An 18,140-nucleotide genomic window follows, 5' to 3' on the forward strand; every position below is an offset into this window, starting at 1 on the left:
ACAGGGTTGCTGCAATAAAACTGCGGTAATGCTTATTGTCTTTTGTAGTTATAGAAGTGAGGTAGGTGGTATACTTATGCCCATGCTCATGGTGTAGTGGTTAGTGACCCTGATAATTTCTTGACATGATTTTGTAATAATTTCTCCCATGGATGGCGCTAAATAAAGACTACTCCATTCTATTATTTGATGGTTATTTCTAACTGATGATGATACTCAGGACGGTCGATGCGTTCAGAAACAAAAAACTCATCTGGCCGGCTGCGTACTGCGATAGTAATTAAGCTCGTGCACGCGCGTGTGCGTCCTGAACGTGGCAATCAGCCGTTTGTGGCCACAGCCATTGCGATATGTAATTCTGAGCTATAGTAAAGTATGTATTGACTATGATTTTTCATTATAATTTCAATTGATTGGCTATTCCTTAGGTTAGGTATCACACAGCTCAAACAGTCGTCCATTACTCGAGAATAAAAACCAAATTCTATGTAGAATAAATTTTGTGCATGTCGGATTGGTTTAACTCACCACTTGATAGGGAAGCCTATCCATAGGCCCTAGCTATTCTGTACATAACAACATCATTATCTCACCAATATCAATCCGTAAACTGAAATACAGTAGGTATACGAAGCAAATTTTGCTGAAACATGACTTACTTAACTCTTATTTTATGTTTATGCATGTTGCTCGATGATAATAGTTATGATATTGTATGTACATATTCAGAAACATGTGGCTACAATATGTTCCATTGAAATACGTAAAGTTTCTAAGTTATGAGAAAATCTAGTAGGTGTACTTCTACTTATGCTTTGGTTTTACCGCTTTGTGTGAACGGGATAGAATATAAAACATAGAGAGATAATGAAAGAGACGGAAGACGGGAAGCTTGTACCCACTTGGAATAATTATGTTATGAAGGGATTCGCCAGAAATTAACCGTTTATTAAACCTTGTAACTACGGATGAGAGGGCACAAATTGTTTAATAATTGGTTAAGGTAGAAAATATTAAGTAAGCATTTAAACTTTATACTAAATTATAATCAAGTAGTAGTATCAACTAATAAAACAGGAATAAACTCCGATTACCAAGTTGCATTTTAACTAAGTTGTAAAATACATAAATTATTATGCTCACGACAGTAATCTCCGAAGTGGCACCTAGTCAGAGACGACTCGCAAACCAGAGCCACCCGCTTTTCGCAGTACATTTGAACTCACGTTATAGGTCGCGAGTCGAGGTTTTGAATGAGTTCATATTATGCCTAGATGTTAAAAAGTCAACGTAACAAATGTTTGAAAATGTTATGTTATCTGAGTCTTGGAATATTGTAACCATTAGTTTTATTTCTTCTACTATGGTTGTAAACGCGTAAGTTGTATTTTATTTTGGTACAATTTACTAAGTGAACGAGGCATATTTTACGTTCATTATAAGTACTTAGGAGTTAGAAGCGCATCAGGATGCCTACGAAAATAATTGCTCAGTCCTAAAATATGCAACAGTACCTACCTACAAAGTTTCTCCCCACCAGCCCCGTCTCTCCCTGTGCCAATTTAACGCATTACTCTCAATTAGAAGATCTATTTCAACCTCTTCTTTCTAATCTAAAAAGCTTGTTGGTTAGCAGGGCAGTGAAATTACCTAGTTAGTTTCAAGATTTTTGTATACGAGTGTTAACAGGAATTTAATGACTTTCTTGAAATAAATCGGCTGTACAACTTAACTTATTTTACACTTAAGTAAGTACTATTTTATTTATATCACTAACATGCACTGACTGATATTAATTTTATTGTTTAATAGGAACGCCGTACAATGGCAATGAATATACCTTTGAGTATATCTTTGAATGAGAAAATAATTCTCGATTCAATTGACGCCTGTTTACCGCACAGCAATAAGGCAAATATCCTAAAATGAAAATTAGTCCCCTTTGAAAGTGCTACGTATTATAACCACAAGCCAGTACTCAAAGGAAACGCGCAAAAAATCTGCAACAATTACTTTTTAATACAAAACGGCAAACAATTTCAGGAAGCCAAAATCATGCCTTTGATGTAATGAACACAGTAGCAGGAAGTACATGAAGATTCTTTATGAAGAAACGGTTGAAACCAGGATGGCCACTCTATACGACGAAAAACGAAGTTTCGGAGAGCTGCTGCGCGAGACACGACTCTATCTCGTTGCATTAAACGTGCCGATTTCACGACAGCTCTCGTTCGTTGGTTTTTCCTCAGTATGTATAGAGTAACCCCCCAGCTCTGCCGTTAGACGATGAAAATAAATGAATTGGCTTCAGAGTCGACACAAAGGCAATCGCACTGACGCCTCTGTTGAATGCAATATTGAAAATAAGGTATTCTAATTCCATAGGTGGAGTTCGACAAGGCTAGCTTTGCAATAGAAAAAGGACCAACACCAACAAAAGTTTTATGATAATACTTATTTTTTAATAATAACTAATACTAATAATAATAACTAATACTTAATAATACAAAAGTTTTATGATAATAAAAATAACCTTTATTTGCACACCAAAATGGCGGTCATATCGTAAATTTATAAATTGTGATTTACTCACCTACTTACACTTACCTACTTACTGAAAATTCAGCAAGTTATTCGGAAGCACAATATGCCGTGTCAATCTCCACTGGCAATCCAATATTATTGTGCAACATCCTGTATATATTATTGAAGGCGACGGCAGTCTGTCAGCACTCTGGCTATTTCCTCAAAGCCTCGTTTCGTACTGAATTTCAGAAATTACATTCGGAAATGGCTTCCAGGCCCCCAGGAAGTGGCAATAAGGACTGTAAGAATGATGACACGTCGAAATGTGGGACGCCCCCCGAGGCTAGCCGGCAAATGAAAGAAAACTTGCTACTAAATGTACCTAAGTATGTAGGTAAATTATTTTTTAAACTAAGTAAGTACCTACCTAGGTGCTTAATTTATATGTATAAAACAATTTAAGTACCCCTTATTGATAAGGTCTCTCTCAATAACGTAAGCACATACTTTATATACAGGGTGTTTTAAAAAGGGTATACTAAGCCGAAACCAGCGTGTGTGTCATATCCAAGCCAATATATTTATTTACCATAGAAACTAAGTTGGTCACGTGACTTTTTTACTATGGAGAATGAATGATTTTTTTTTCGCTAATTTTGAAATTCTGATTACAGTTTCGGGCTTAGATATGACATGCTGCACATGCTGGTTTCGGCATAGTATGGTGAACCTTAAATTATTTCTTACTTTTTAGTGGTTTTTTTGAAGTCGGTTTTAAATTATTTTTTAATTGAAACAACCTGTATGTAGATATCGTGAAACAGGAGATAGATACAGGCTGATTTCAGTTTCGGGCTTAGATATAACATGCTGCACATGCTGGTTTCGGCTTATACGTATACCTTTTTTTACAAAATGAACTTCCCGAAGGTTGGTGATTGAATTATTACTCCTATAATGAAAATTGAACAGGATGTCAGGCACATCGACCTTGGAAGGAAATTAATCAATGAACCACCCTGTACATTGTTGAAGGCAAAACTGTAAACTGAGAAAGTCACGGTATTTAATAAACTTATAATTTATTGTCAATGTAGTAATGTATTTATTTAAGAAACAATAAAGCAAGCCATACGTTCACCAGATAAAAAGTAGCAACTTAAAGCCGTAACAACTTACCATTGAGTGTAGCGAGGTTTTTCTTTCAGTTTGCGGTGAGTTTTTCAAGTACCTCGGACTTCCTTCCGCTTTGTTATCTTCAATTCCAGTTTACAGTTCAAGATTTTATTTCTTGTTTCGTTCGTACAAAACAAATATTACAAGATTTTGCACCGCAGTTTTCTACCGCATGGTATTGTCGTTAATAAATCTTTCTGTTTTTCGGAGGGCCCTGAGGGTTCGATTCCTGAATGGAGGCTGACGGTAAGCTTCATAATTACTTAGCTATATATTTTTGTACCTTGTCCGACTACCAACCCGTAAATACATGTATAACTGCATGTACGAGTATATGCGGTTTTGTGTTTGTGTAGTTACAAAAGTGTAGCTGTTATGAAACTGATCGTACATTATTAACATTATCACAGTCCAAATAACCGACTTATTCCATTCTCGCTTTCAGGATTCATTAACTTAATAATCGCTCACAAACAAATGTCAGGAAAATATCGATATCGATACAATTTCAATCCTGTCATTTCGTGCATTCTCCTGAGTGGAATGCAGGCGAGGTCGGTTGCAGGTTGACAGATTTCGTATTCCGCATACTGCGATCTGCCGGGCAATTCTCGATAAGACACTATAATAATAGGCACTATTTGTTACTTTAGTACTTCACAACATGTACAATGGTCACATTGGTGCCCAATATGACCATTGTACATTATATTCGAAGGACTAAAGTCACAAATATTACTTATAAAATTGAAGACCCAGTAGGTTTATTCTAATTGTCACTTTAATAACGGTTTACAAATGACTTTGTGATATACGAATTTTGACTTTTTAACTGACACAAGTAGTCAAAACTAATGTATTTCCAAGTTATTTGCAAACCTCTTATAAACTTTAAAAAAACCGTCTATGAATGGGGTAAATCACACTCGACTCGAATAGCGAATGGTTGAGAATGGACTACCTGCACGCCTCAGAGAGCTCGGGACAAATACAATAATCGGCTTTCACTTTGCGAAGAGCAGTTCATGTGAACAGTGCTCGAGTATCAAACGAATACTCGGTCAATGTGTAGTTTGTTGATAATATGGGACTCTTTGAGCTCATTGTATCGATTACTGTGATGATGAGCACCGGATCTTATTTTATTTGCTGAATACTTAAGTAAGTAGTTATCATTTTCAGAGAGCTTTTGATATTATGACCTCTGTTTGACACAACAAGGCTACAACATGGGACAGAAATATCAAAATTTATATGATTTTATATACCTCTAGATGTAGAGTAACCCCCGAAATCATCGAGCGAAATTTCAGTTTTCAAGAGGCTTTCAAGCGTCATCGTGATATTCGTAGTTCGACTTATTGTGGACAGAAAGCCTAAACATCAGCGACATTGAGTATCACAATGTCGCTTGCAAGCCTCTTGCAAATAGACAGAGTGTTCTATGAGTTAATGTTGAAATTGGGGTTTAGGGGCCGTCCATTAATCACGTGAGGTCGTTTTTCTCATTTTTTGACCCCCCCTCCCCCCTGGTGATATTTGGTGAGGTTTGGGACCAACCCCCCCTCCCCCCCCCCTCGATCACGTGTATTTTTTTGGAAGTCTATGTAAAGGCAATTTTTGACTAGAAAAAATATAGGTCATACTACAAATCGTTAAAATTTTTGCGCCGTCCAAAATATCGGCGCGCGGTTCAGAAATACCAAATTTTTGACAAAAAATTAATACACGTGATGTCTAACGAGAACCCCCCCTCCCCCCTCGTGATGTTTCGTGAGGTTTTCAGTACCCCCTCCCCCCCCCCCTATGAGCCTCACGTGATTAATGGACGGCCCCTTACTGCATAATAAGATTGTGGTTTTAACTCGAAGGAATAACTCATAGAGATGTTTCTTATAATTTATTTAATAAATCTCAACAAGATACAGTCTCTTAAATAATAATTTGGCTGTACTTATCTAGTATCAATAATTGGCTTCTACAAATTGTAATCTACTAAAAAATTGTGCATTCAATTACTCTTAAGTTGTTTTTGAAACAATTAAAATTATTATTATGGTGAGACTCCACGCGTAGTATGCTATCGTTGAAATATATAATCTATACATTTTATTTTAAATTATAATAATTCAGTGATATTAATATTGAAGACTCGATGTAAAGAAGCTACAATTAGATTTAATATTGACTGAATCACCTCCTTTTCAAATAGATCGTAGTTATCTTTTGGCACTTTCAGGAATACTCATCAAAACACTTCATATTTACACATCCAAACATTCACCTACTTTGGGTGGGATTGTCACTACACCGAAATCTATTTTAAATATCTACTAATAAACGGACCCATAACTGGGTTTATAAATATAAACCAAATTTGCCTACGCCGTAGTAGATACTGTCGAATTTTAAACGAGCATTAAGTCTATGGGCACTAATCTGTACTTAATAATTTCGTGGAGGATTTACAAAATTTTGTTCCCATACTTCTAATTAACTTAACCACTCACTTCCCGGCGATGTGACACTCGCCGCACGCTCGCACTAGCCGAGTTCTTAAACTTTCACGAACAAGAAAAGGGAGGTTGTGACGAGCACTTGAGAGTATAAAGGAGCAGCTCCGTTCTCGCTGGCGGGGAGGTAGGAGCTGGGCGGCTGCGGGGCGGCGGGCGGGGCGCGGGGGCGCTCCTCGTCGCCGCTGCCTTCACCCTCGTCTTCATCATCGTCGGACGGCGCCGGCTCCTGCTTCAGTGCCTCGGCCCGCGGCACCCCGGCGCTGTGGGCCTCGCCCGCTGCCTCGCGCGGGTGAGTCCCCGCCCCCGCCACCTCATGACTCCTCACAGTGGTCGGCCGAGCCGTACTAATTTCCAAAGTCGTAGACCCTTCATTTGTTTTTGCAGTGAGCGCGGCGAAAAGGCCACTTTTTGTCACATTAGCGTACTTTGTGGAGTTGAAAAACGCGTCTGTTAAGTCGGTGCTGTTGTTTTCGCTGTGGTCGTTAGAGGCGAAATTGAGGAGTGCCTCGAGCAGCTGGGGCGAGAAGGGCGCGTTGCAGAGGTCAGTGGCGCAGACACAAGTCATTTGGAAGCGTTGTTTTTGCGCGCAGTACGCTAATGAGCAAGCGCGCTCCGCCGCCGCCACCGCCGCCGCCGCGCAGCCCAGCGATGACGTCACGTCTGAAAGGAAATTGTGAAAGATTTAGCGTCTGCGAACTGGGTCATTGCTATACCTGGCGCTAAAATGTGAAAGGTTTCTTGGAAGACAATTTGGGCTTTAAGAAATCATGCTTTATTGAATAATAAAGGTTGCCAAGCTGTCATTCAAGATACCTTTAACCTTTTGTTACCTTCTGTCTGAAACTCGCTTGAACTTTACTTTATTTCAACTCGTAAATTCAGTTTTAATTATTCTCTCGATTATGAGAATTCCTCTAGTCATTACGTCACCATTCGCTGCAGTGCATATCGTCGAACTCGGAGAGAATATGAATATAGCATTTTATAAGGCTGAAAATAAAAGTTTATCCTAAACCATTTTTAACCGGCTTTAAAATAGTGTGTCCCTACTCAGTTTGACCTATATTTATGCATGTTTTTCGCAAGATTTTCTTAGGCGATTCACACACTTGACCGCTCACCGCCGTGGAGGGCGGATTACGTCGATTACGGCGGTGCGTACGTGAATCGCCTAAGATTGTTTTTTGTAAAACCATGTACATATATGGATATAGGACTCACTGGGCGCAGCGGCGACGGTGGAGCACCAGGGCTTCTCTGGTGGACATAGGACGGCGCCAGGCTCGCGACACGCCGTGGAGTTGTCACACGAGTGGCACCGCCGAGGAGACGTGTCTGTAACAACACGGTTAGTACTTAAGTACATTTTGATCATATACGTATTTGTCATGTAATAAAACAGTTATGGGGGTCACTCTCTAAGACAAAAACGAAGTTTCAGAGCGCTGCTGCGCGAGCCACGACTCTATCTGGTTGAATTTAGCGTGTTGATTGCACGACAGCTCTCGTTCGTTAGTTTTCCGTCAGTGTAGAGTAGGTCGATAAACTCATTCAATGCAAATCATATCATACTGCGGCTTGTAAGACTTAATTTTTATCACCAGAAGTAATTCGGTCTAGGTGTTTTAGGTGCAGACCCAAACACCATTTATTTAGTCCAGTCGATATCGTGTCATTATACTTTATGCCTCTGTAAAATACCGTGTCGATTCAACATGCTATAAACTTCAATGTAGTTAAGTAGGTGTTTAGTAAGTGGAATCGAATTTATAAATGTCGAACAAAATAAAGTTGAGCACTGTTACCCCCGTTTCGGATTACAATACCCTTTTTGCAACACACTGTATATAGGTCGGTAACCGTTTCCTGTATTTCATAAATTCAGCGAGTAAAAAAGGAGCATGCAACGGCTATAAAGGCTGCCAACATCGTGGAAAGGCTGTGCATACATATCTATAGCCATGTCTTACATTTTGCCGGCTTCAGCGTGACACCTTTTGTGTCCTACAAGACCCCCATGCTTCACAGATCAAAGACTGCGCCCACTTTGCTTTTATCTAGGGCAGGCATTTATTAACTCGGGTATAATATACATATATACTTACACATTATATAATACCTATTATATACTTACGCGAACTTTGAATAGTTTGAATCAACCGTTCTTTTATAACTTTATACAAACACAATATTTTGATATTCACAGATTCTAAATGTTCGGCATTCAAAACTTAAAAAGGTTACGTGCTCCACGGCACATAACAATAAGATAATATGCCAAAATATATTCTACTGATAGGTATTACATTGTTTAAACGAATCCGCTTCCATCCCCAAACCTCATGAGACATGTGACATGATGTTATTCATCTTCTATTAAACCCTCAGAAATGAGGATATGTGACTATGTGTATGAGTGTGTGTGTGTTTGTGTCAGTATATGTGTGTGTTTGTGTGAGTATGTGTGTGTGTGTAAAAAGGTTACGTTTGTGCTCTGACTTATTGATGCTGTCGCGTGTAAAATTAAAGCTATACATTCCGAATTGGATTGGATTACATTCTGATAAGTGCTGATTTAGGTAAGTATTTGTAAAGGAGTAATTAATATTTACATGTATAATGTTCGTAACAACATTATCACTTAAAAATCATATTTATATATAAACCACCCCCTGGTTCACAGTGGATCTTAAGTATTTTTAACGTTTATTAAGTGTAGGTACCCCTACATCAAAGATGTACCTACCGAGGTGCTAACTTTACTAGAAACTTCCAATTTCGTAACAATATTTTAAACATTTTAGCAAACTTAATAACGATGTTGCCAAAGAATTGCTCTTGAAATTTAATTAAAACGCTATCAGTGATTCTTTGATCTTCTTTGCTAAGAATATCTAATAAAAATCAAGTTAGGATCTCTGTACGAGTTTTCAATAATTTTGAGAGTCCTTCAGAAGACAATCCCATTTAGCCATTGAACTTTTTTAATACTCGTAACGAATTTAAGTTTGAGGAAAGTGTCTTTTGTATCAATAAGATACCAATTACATGCAAATCGAATATTTTTTTATGTTATTGTAGGTACTTTCTGATTTTAAATATATGTATTTTTTAAATACTTCTGTATAAAAATTATCACATAATCTTTGTTATTTATTTAAAGTCCGTCTCAAAAAAAGTACAAACGAATCTTTGTTCTTTTTGTTAAAACGATTTTGTATAAATTTTTACTGGTTTGCATAATTACTTGATATCTGGGTTACGTTACGACCCACTTTATATTCATCTTTGTCCTAACCTCATCCAGAAATGCGGCGGGAGTTGATAAATAAATAACAGTTCAATCAAGAATCTAGAATACCAAAATTGAAGGAATGAAGCTCACTATGTATTATAACAAGTGTGTAAATATCGCAAGTAGTTTTAATATTTTTTTATAACTGGTGTTATATAGATTGAAAGTTTCACATTGATCACTAACTATATTTCCTGCCTATATTGTTCTGTCTCAGCCTAAGCAAAACTGTGACTCAAAAGAATCAAATTAGGGCTACTAATAATAGAAAGAGACTGAACGAAATGTGTGTAGGATGTGAGTACTTATAAATATGTAAGAGGGAGGCTGAGAGGAATTCTGCGAAACTGATGAGATTTTAAAAACCTTCATCCCGTCTACACGGCCCACTCGCTATAATCATAAATAAATATTAATACTTAGCCGTTACTATTCCATCTGTTGTATAGGGTTTGAATCAAGATCTAGGCAGATATTCTAGGTAAGTTTATAAAATAGCCCTAGATATTCGAAATTCAAATAGTCTTTACGTACCTACACCTTTAATAGAATATTCAATTTGAGACATTTTCATACCCTGTATTTTATATACCATCGCATCGTTATCTACCAATAATCATCCTCTGCTCAAAATGAGCCTTTTCCAACAAGACCCACAACACTGTCTTTTTCAACATTGTCTATACTGCTGTATATTCTACACTCACGAGCAATGAAAAAGTTCGCCTATTTTTTATTCAGATTTTATTTACACACAAAGTAATTTTAATCATTTCAATTTGTTCTTGGGCATCATTGAGTACACCTGAGTCCGCGTTGTTCTATGGTGGGCGTAGAACAACGTGGACTCGGCTTAATGTTCGTGGGTGTCTGAAACATAAACGGTCCATTTATCCTAGTCTAGTCTATGTTGGTCCTTACCTGTCTGCAGTAGGGTGACAGTCCTGAGGTTGGCGAGCAGTAGGGTGGCCAGGCTGGCGCCCCACAGCGGGACACACACACGACCAAACATTACTGTTACTGTCTATGTTATTGTTATTCACTTTATAATCACTTGTTATTATACGTTACACTTTTAAGTTCTTTGAAAATAAAGTATGATAGTTCTTTAGGTCCGTGGTTTGAAGAAAATTGTGACTTCACTTAGTATGGTAATATTAATATGCGATTTCTATGCAGGGTGGCCTGTAAATAAAATCAATCTTAGAAAAAGTTGGCTCTATTCATTTCTGATCGATTACATAAAACCCGAAAAAAGGAAGTTCTGATAACTAGTTATAATAATGATACAGTATTTATTTCATAAACTAAAACATAGGATTTCGTTTAGATATTGTGAATAATAATATGCACATGCATAGGTGCCTATTAGAGCATTGCACCCATGTAAAGCCGGGGCGGGCTAGTAATTAATAAACCAGTAGGTAATATACGTCCCTGTACAGCTAACTATATGGACATAGATGAGGTGAACAACTGACACTCGGCACTCGTAAATTAGCTCGTTCACATATTCCGTCCGGAGTGTTATGAATGACGCGCTTGTCGCGTCGCCCGACAAATAGACCTATTTAATTAAATTTATGGTCACCCTCGCGTTACTGTTACTTTAATGGATGATGCGTTTTAATTCTCTGTAAGTACAAACCGTTGAAATTGTAACGTAACGTTACCTTGAAGTTGTTGAATTAAGGTCTTTGCACATTATAACAACTCAACGGCGACTCGACTCTATGCTAGACATTGATATTTAAGCCCTGTGTCATATTCGACCGAATGGCGTAGTGGTTAGTGACCTGACTACTGAGCCGATGGTCCCGGGTTCGATTCCCGGCTGGGGCAGATATTTGTTTAAACACTGATATTTGTTCTCGGGTCTTGGATGTGCCCGTAAAATGGCAATAGGCCCGCCCCCTATTACATTGGGACTAACATAACACTCTGGCGAAAAGTGGGTGCAGCAATGCACCTCTGCCTACCCCGCAAGGGAGTACATTAGTAAAAGGCGTGAGTGCGTGTGTGTGTGTGTGTGTGTGTTATAATGTGCGAAGACCTTTAGTTTACACAGCAATTTATGCAATTTCATTTCGTCGGTGGTCAGGAAGCCTAAGTATTGTGATTTTGACAAGAAACATAACATTATTATAAATGATTGTACTTATCTGATTTTTAATCCTAACTAATCCTAACTAATATTATAAATGCGAAAGTAACTGTGTCTGTCTGTCTGTCTGTCTGTCTGTCTGTTACTCTTTCACGCCAAAACTACTGAACGGATTTGAATGAAATTTGGTATACATACGGTCGTACATAGGCTAGTTTTTATCCCGGAATTCCCACGGGAAAGCTTTTTAATGCGAAGCGAAGCGCGCGGGCACAGCTATGTACATATAAATGTTTAGATAGTTATAATTTATTCTCGTGTCTGATTGATTTGGGGAATCATTGGAGTTTTATATTTTATTAGATCTCTCTCACTTTTGATGGCTCTGTTTGTAAAGAACAATAAATGGTCTATTTTCCATTGACCGAATTTATTTCGTTGTTGATTTTCATATTGTAACGTTACAGTTTATAATATACATAAATTAGTATGCTTAGATTATTATCTGTAAGTACATGTCCCTAATTGTCTTTTTTCTGTTATTTCATTCACCATTAAATACTTATTCGACAAAGATACCTCTTCATAGACACAGAAGTACATTTACTTTATGTACTCACATAGTATATAACTTACATTTAAGTTTATAATAATCCGTAAGTAATCTGTAACACTTTGTAATCATGATTGTTTGTAATAGATCAGTAAGTTCACTTAATAGTAATTAACTTTTAATTTAAAGAGAGACACGAAAGTCAAATATGAAATTATGTTTGAAATGAATACTTAATTTCAGAACTCAGTTAAAGCACTAATTATGTTGTAAATTCCTTTCTGAAATCCCGTCAAGTTTAAATAAATTACACCAATCCCCATTTACCGCGAGAACACGAACATTGTAATTAAGTATGCATGAATTAATTTATTTATCAACTGTATACCTCCAAATCAACGGCTTTTCACCAAAAGTCCTACTATTCAAATGCAACCTTTTTTGTCAAACATCTACCTGGCTGGTGAGAAGAAATTAAAAATATAACTTGTCATATTCGGCACGTGCTACGCGGGGGGCGTGCTACGAGCTACGCGGCTACGAGCGGCGTAGCGGCGCGGCCACGGTTCGTAGCGGACTGCCGTAGCCCGGGCGTCTGTAGAGCGATTCTCGCCTGAAATCACTCCAATATGTTCTCAAATACCATGCGGTTACGTACCAATCAAGAGTGAGACTGGTTTTGAAAAATATAATAGTTATAACTTTAATTAATTAACGCTATTAAATTTTATTGTTATTTTTTGTGTTTCAACAGTATAATTATAATATACTTACAACATTTTAATTTTAACACATTTAAGTACTACTATTCTCAGTATAAGTTTTTTTATTTTATTTATAATTATCATTGTTATTGGCTTCTTTTCTATCCTACTGACCATCCACATACATACACGTAGGTATAATAAACCACTTTTACCCCGAGAGGCAGGTTTCGCGATAACGGATAATGACGTTCGTTATTATTACGCGTTGCTTTAAATCTCATGTTTCTTTCCTCGTATATGTACATATGAGAGGTGCTATAACTGTGTAGAAACTATAATAATACAAAACCCTTTTCAAGCTGCGTTCCTTACTGGTTAGTTCAACATAATATTCACTATCACCACTCAGCTGAAGTATACGAAGCCGAATTATTAATTTCTATAGTCTATTTCTTAGTTCTTAATAAACTTAGTTTATTAATGTAGTTAGTTTGTACTGTATATTTAATTTTATTATAAGTAAGGAATTTTAATTTCTTAAAAAGCTCAATAAACTTATTGTTGTTTTTTTTTACATTGTACGGGAAAAAATATACCGCACTGGATTACCGTGTTAGAGTATAATTTAACTTTTGATATAGTAGTTTGGTTTTTGGTGGTGTTCTGCAAAAATGCGTTTTGCTAAAAGTTGAGGATATATTTGCCTCCTGAGGCCCGCTGATGCTGTGGAAACTTGATAAAATATATCACAAATGTTTGCGGAGCTAACTTTTGTTCCAACACTGTTATGTATTCAACACTTTTAGCTTCCCTGTAATATAAAAAACGGGTATATTACTCGTGGGTACTGGTAATGATAACAAAAGAGATAATTATTCATATTCGTTTTTTTATCAGAAGATAATCCATAGTTACAGTAAGATTTCTTACAGTTTTTGAGATAGTTCTTAACATAACTGAACACTTACGGCTAAAATACCTTACGGGGTAGGCAGTATATCTGTAGGTAGAGATGCAGTATGCGAAACCTTCTTAAATTAAATAAGTCCAGAAGAAAGGGTGGCGGAGCTGTAAGAAATGAGGTAATTGATCGGCTGGAACCTCTTTTTGATAGTTTCCTCTGCAACTGAACCTTGGACTCCATTACTTCGGCCACTAAATCATTAACCCTGAGGGCTATAAGCGGAGATATGTACGAGTAAGACAGATAGTTTATTTTTAATTAAGTTTATTTAAACTGGTCCAGGAATTGAAGCTAGTTCAATCGAATTAAAACTATTCTGTGCTTTTAGGTTGGAAGCGATTATACAAATTAACACTAAGTTGGTCCAAACTGCGGTTTCATTTCAAAGCTTTAACAAGTTCATTCGAGTCAAAATTAAATTTTAATAATGCTTCAAAACTTTGTGGAGGCTTTATTGGATTGTTCATATTTAAAGTGCAATTTTAATCCGATTATAAACTTGTGTCATTGCTGTTTATTATGTTAATAATAGGCTAAATATAAAGTTAGTATCTCATCATGATAATACAGAGCTTACCAAATAGGTGCTAATTTATATAAAACCAGCCTTTATGGCTAAAAGTTTGCATGTATTATAATCAGTTATATTGAGTAAAAGCAAGTTATGGATGCTTCAACGACTTTGGATTGTTGTTATAAATCACCACATGCAAATAAATACTTACCTAATGTCTTAGAACATAAGTGTAGTGGTAGTGGTTGACAATACCTTAACTCATTCTAAAACTCCGTATACCTAAATAAAAAAGTACATCTAACCTTTGTCATTAGAAAACTTAATATAGGCATAATATAAAAATTATCTGGTGTACAAACGAAATTCATTCTGACAAAAAATAAAAACAAAATACAAACAAGTTATGAATCAGAATCTCGCGGCCTCTATTCTGGGGCTACTGATTCTTTATATCTTTCTCCTCCGCCATAACATTTGTACGCGCCGCTTCTTTGGGATCAAAGAGATATTTCTCCCTCAGTACTTTGTTAAGAAGAATGGGGTGAAACGTACTTTTATTCATGTTAGTTTACGATCCATTTACTTAATACGAAATAGGATTTATCACGACGAGTTCTGGCTCGGAACATAATCTCTTCATTTTTGCTTGGAAAAGGTCCAAGTGTCTTTGTAACGTGATCGACTATTGTTTTGTGACTGTAGGGATAAGAAGTGTTTTCGCTAAATATAGATTATATTTAGCGAAACTATTTAGGTAGTAAAATTTATTCAAAACCATGATTATGACTTTGGGTCTTAAAAATTACTAGGAAGAATATAATATTTTTCGCGATGGCCTATTCTTAATTTAATTAGTTAAGTTAGCCAAGACAAATATAATTTCCATACCACTCTATTAATACGATTTTAATCGCAAAACTAATTAGTGACCTGAAAGCGTTTGTTCGAAATTACTACGTTAATTTCAGACGAGAATTCTCTTCAGGAGTGTTTTTATTGCTGAAGTAGGTTTTACATTTTGCATTGAGAATGAGTATCCGCGGAAGCAACAAAGTTATTTAACGTTGGCACCACTTGGAAATGCAATACTACGTCTTCTTATTCATTTAAATGGAAAATAACAGAAACATCATTATTACTAAAGACTTTATTGAACTTAGAAACTTGGACAAATGCGAACTTAATTCTGATCTGATAGCATTTTGTAAAAGGGAATCCTAAAACTTGTGTAAGGAGAGAACTTAAATGAAACATATTCAGTACTAGTATTATTTATGCATTATTATACTCAGTAGGTATTAAATAACTGAAACGAAATAAAAAACTCAGGGTAATAGAATTCTGAAAAAGTACAATATTCCCAACAAGCAAAATGGTCGAATAAGGGCCCATTTATAGCACTTAAAATCGAATAAGTATTGATTAATGGCTGAAATTTTACTAGATTGTGCCATAAAAGTGGTACAGCTATTAATAAGCATTTTTATCTAATTTGCGCTGTAACAATGTCGAATACACATCTACTCGACCTATATTCGACCTATATAGCCCGTTTATTCGACATTTCTATAAAAGCTGCTTTATTTTATTTAACGCACACATTCGTGCTGAAAGAGAGCTTTAAGAGTTATTAATTCGCTTATTGATTGTTCAGGTTGCTATTATAGAACTATTACTCATCATTGTATTATTTGGATCTAATTAGCTGAATAAAAGATTTTATTTCACTATACTGCATCATTGTAACTCTTATAGCTTCATTAATCGACATTTCGAATAAAAGCTTTCAAATAACTGTAATAGCTCACATTCTATTTGAAATGCTCTTATGGCACATTAATTCGATAAATAATTCAGTAACAGCATTTTGGTTACGTTTATACAGTTTATAGTATTTTAATGTGACAAGCAAATAAATAATTCCATTGCACATTCATTTTTTTATTACGTGATAAAATGGATTACAAGTCATGGAAATTAAAAAAGAAAATTAAAACAAAGATACGGAAAAATTCAAACTAAGGTTCAAACAAAGTATTTGTCTCAAAATTCGTCAAGTGCGATGGCCGAAACGTCAAGTGGTTCCGTTGTTCCACAGAAAACAACTGAAGAAATCGTGGGCCTGGTGTCTCGGTCCATAAAACATATCCTCCCTTCTCAATTGTCTGCACAATCTTGAAAACCATTCTGGAAAAAAAGCGTGATTAGTATCTTTTCTGCTTTATTCAAGTTGTATACTTGCTTGCTTTGCAATCAATCAATCACTTTTAAATGTTTGCTATATTCTATTCTGAAAATCAATGTAATAAATTTTTCATCGTGTGAAGAAAATGAAGTTTTTTTTTATAATTATATAGTTGCTAATTTATCATTAAGTATGAAATGAAGCAAATATGAACCAATCGTTAATTAATTACATTTAATAAAATACATCAAATGACATTCACCCCAACTCGGGTTAGTCAAGCTAAGGATTTTGCATTGAGGAACCCTAAATTTATTTAATGATGGCTGCTTGTTTTGCTATTAGTGCAACATTGTAACTATTATTGCATCAAAAATCGATTAATAGTGCTGTAATAGCGATATACGAACAAACATGGCTATTATTTTATTTTTATAATTTATTTAATTAATTTTGACCATATTTACTATTTTTTAAGAAAGATTTAACGTAGCCCTTAAACATATGTTAAAGAATTCCTATTACTTTATCGATAAAGTTAAATGCGCCTAAGATTTTTCGTATACGAATGTGTAAAATGCAACAATAGAAATTGCAGTAGTAATAACTCATTTAGTTATTAATGGAGACTTACTTACCTTTATGCTTTTGTAATCAGTCATTACGATAGATCAGTCACAATAATCCACAGATTTTCTTCCATATATTTTTCTGCAACAGTGTGACTAAAATTCAGCTAAATAGTGGGGAAAAAGTAATTTTGTTGCATTTATCCCACAAAAATGAAGAGTTGTAGCAACTCGACAGCTATTATTCTACTTATTAGTCGATTAATGAGCACCACATCGCTGTTACTGCACCCTTAGTGTAGAAGCTGCAACAAAATTGCTATGACAACCCTAAATTGGGTACAGTTTACTTTTACTCGACTTTTAACCTACTATATAAGCTTCTTGGTTACAATCACTCGACTTTCATAGCACTGAATTGCTGTATAATTTGTGCCCTTTTCCCGTCGAGACAGCGCTGCCGTGACCATTATTCGACTAATTACGGGACTTTTACAGCACATATTAGCAAAACAGGAACGTGGCCGTTACCTTTATTGCACATATTTTTGCTACTTGGGTTGTTTCTCCTGTACTTCCTGTGGGTTGACTGGTAGAAACAGCTTTTAACATTAAGGATTAAATTAATAAAAGGACACATAATTGTTCTCCCATATGCGAAGGGATCATAATGTTCGTAAGACAATTAAGAATAATGACAACTATCTAACTATGTTTTGCAGTGAGATGTGGCCATCTCGCTTTAATTTACACCCGCTTTGCAGCACATCTAAACTACCCATTGATTTATAATAAGTACTGTGTTTATTTAAACAGCGCCGGCAATAATACGAAGCACAAAGTATGATTACGCGTACGTGCGCGGGATGACAAAAAGCGTCGATAGTCCGCAGTTCAATTAAAACTTACCCTGCGGCGGCGGTGGCGGCGGCGGCGGCGGCGGCGGCGGCGGCGGCGGCGGCGGCGGGTCAGCCGGACCGATGACAGCGCGGCTCTATACAGGATATTCAGCACATGGACCGACAAAA

General features: G+C 36.3%; 1 protein-coding gene and 1 long non-coding RNA gene across 2 annotated transcripts; both read right to left on the minus strand.

Annotated features, from left to right (window-relative positions):
* Nucleotides 1-5,593: 5,593 nt before the first annotated feature.
* LOC105390577 lies at nucleotides 5,594-12,789 on the minus strand. Its single transcript, XM_048622328.1, has 4 exons — nucleotides 12,627-12,789; nucleotides 10,435-10,698; nucleotides 7,440-7,553; nucleotides 5,594-6,878 (listed from the first exon to the last, which is right to left on the minus strand). Exons 2-4 carry the CDS (start codon nucleotides 10,523-10,525, stop codon nucleotides 6,259-6,261), a joined length of 825 nt encoding a protein of 274 aa, XP_048478285.1. The 5' UTR covers nucleotides 10,526-10,698; nucleotides 12,627-12,789; the 3' UTR covers nucleotides 5,594-6,258.
* Nucleotides 12,790-16,283: 3,494 nt separating this feature from the next.
* Nucleotides 16,284-17,677, minus strand: LOC125488773. Its single transcript, XR_007266492.1, has 2 exons — nucleotides 17,182-17,677; nucleotides 16,284-16,545 (listed from the first exon to the last, which is right to left on the minus strand). It is a non-coding gene; the product is annotated as an uncharacterized LOC125488773 (long non-coding RNA).
* Nucleotides 17,678-18,140: the final 463 nt, after the last annotated feature.

The sequence above is a fragment of the Plutella xylostella genome, chromosome 7 (assembly GCF_932276165.1).
Source record: "Plutella xylostella chromosome 7, ilPluXylo3.1, whole genome shotgun sequence".
NCBI lineage: Eukaryota > Metazoa > Arthropoda > Insecta > Lepidoptera > Plutellidae > Plutella > Plutella xylostella.

Excerpts from the sequence above, each read along its gene's own strand:
- LOC105390577 (XM_048622328.1), bottom strand. The coding sequence starts at position 10,525 with ATGTTTGGTCGTGTGTGTGTCCCGCTGTGGGGCGCCAGCCTGGCCACC. Across the intron at positions 7,554-10,434 it reads TGTCACCCTACTGCAGACAG|ACACGTCTCCTCGGCGGTGC; the intron begins GTAAGGACCAAC and ends GTGTTGTTACAG. Across the intron at positions 6,879-7,439 it reads CACCGTCGCCGCTGCGCCCA|ACGTGACGTCATCGCTGGGC; the intron begins GTGAGTCCTATA and ends ATTTCCTTTCAG.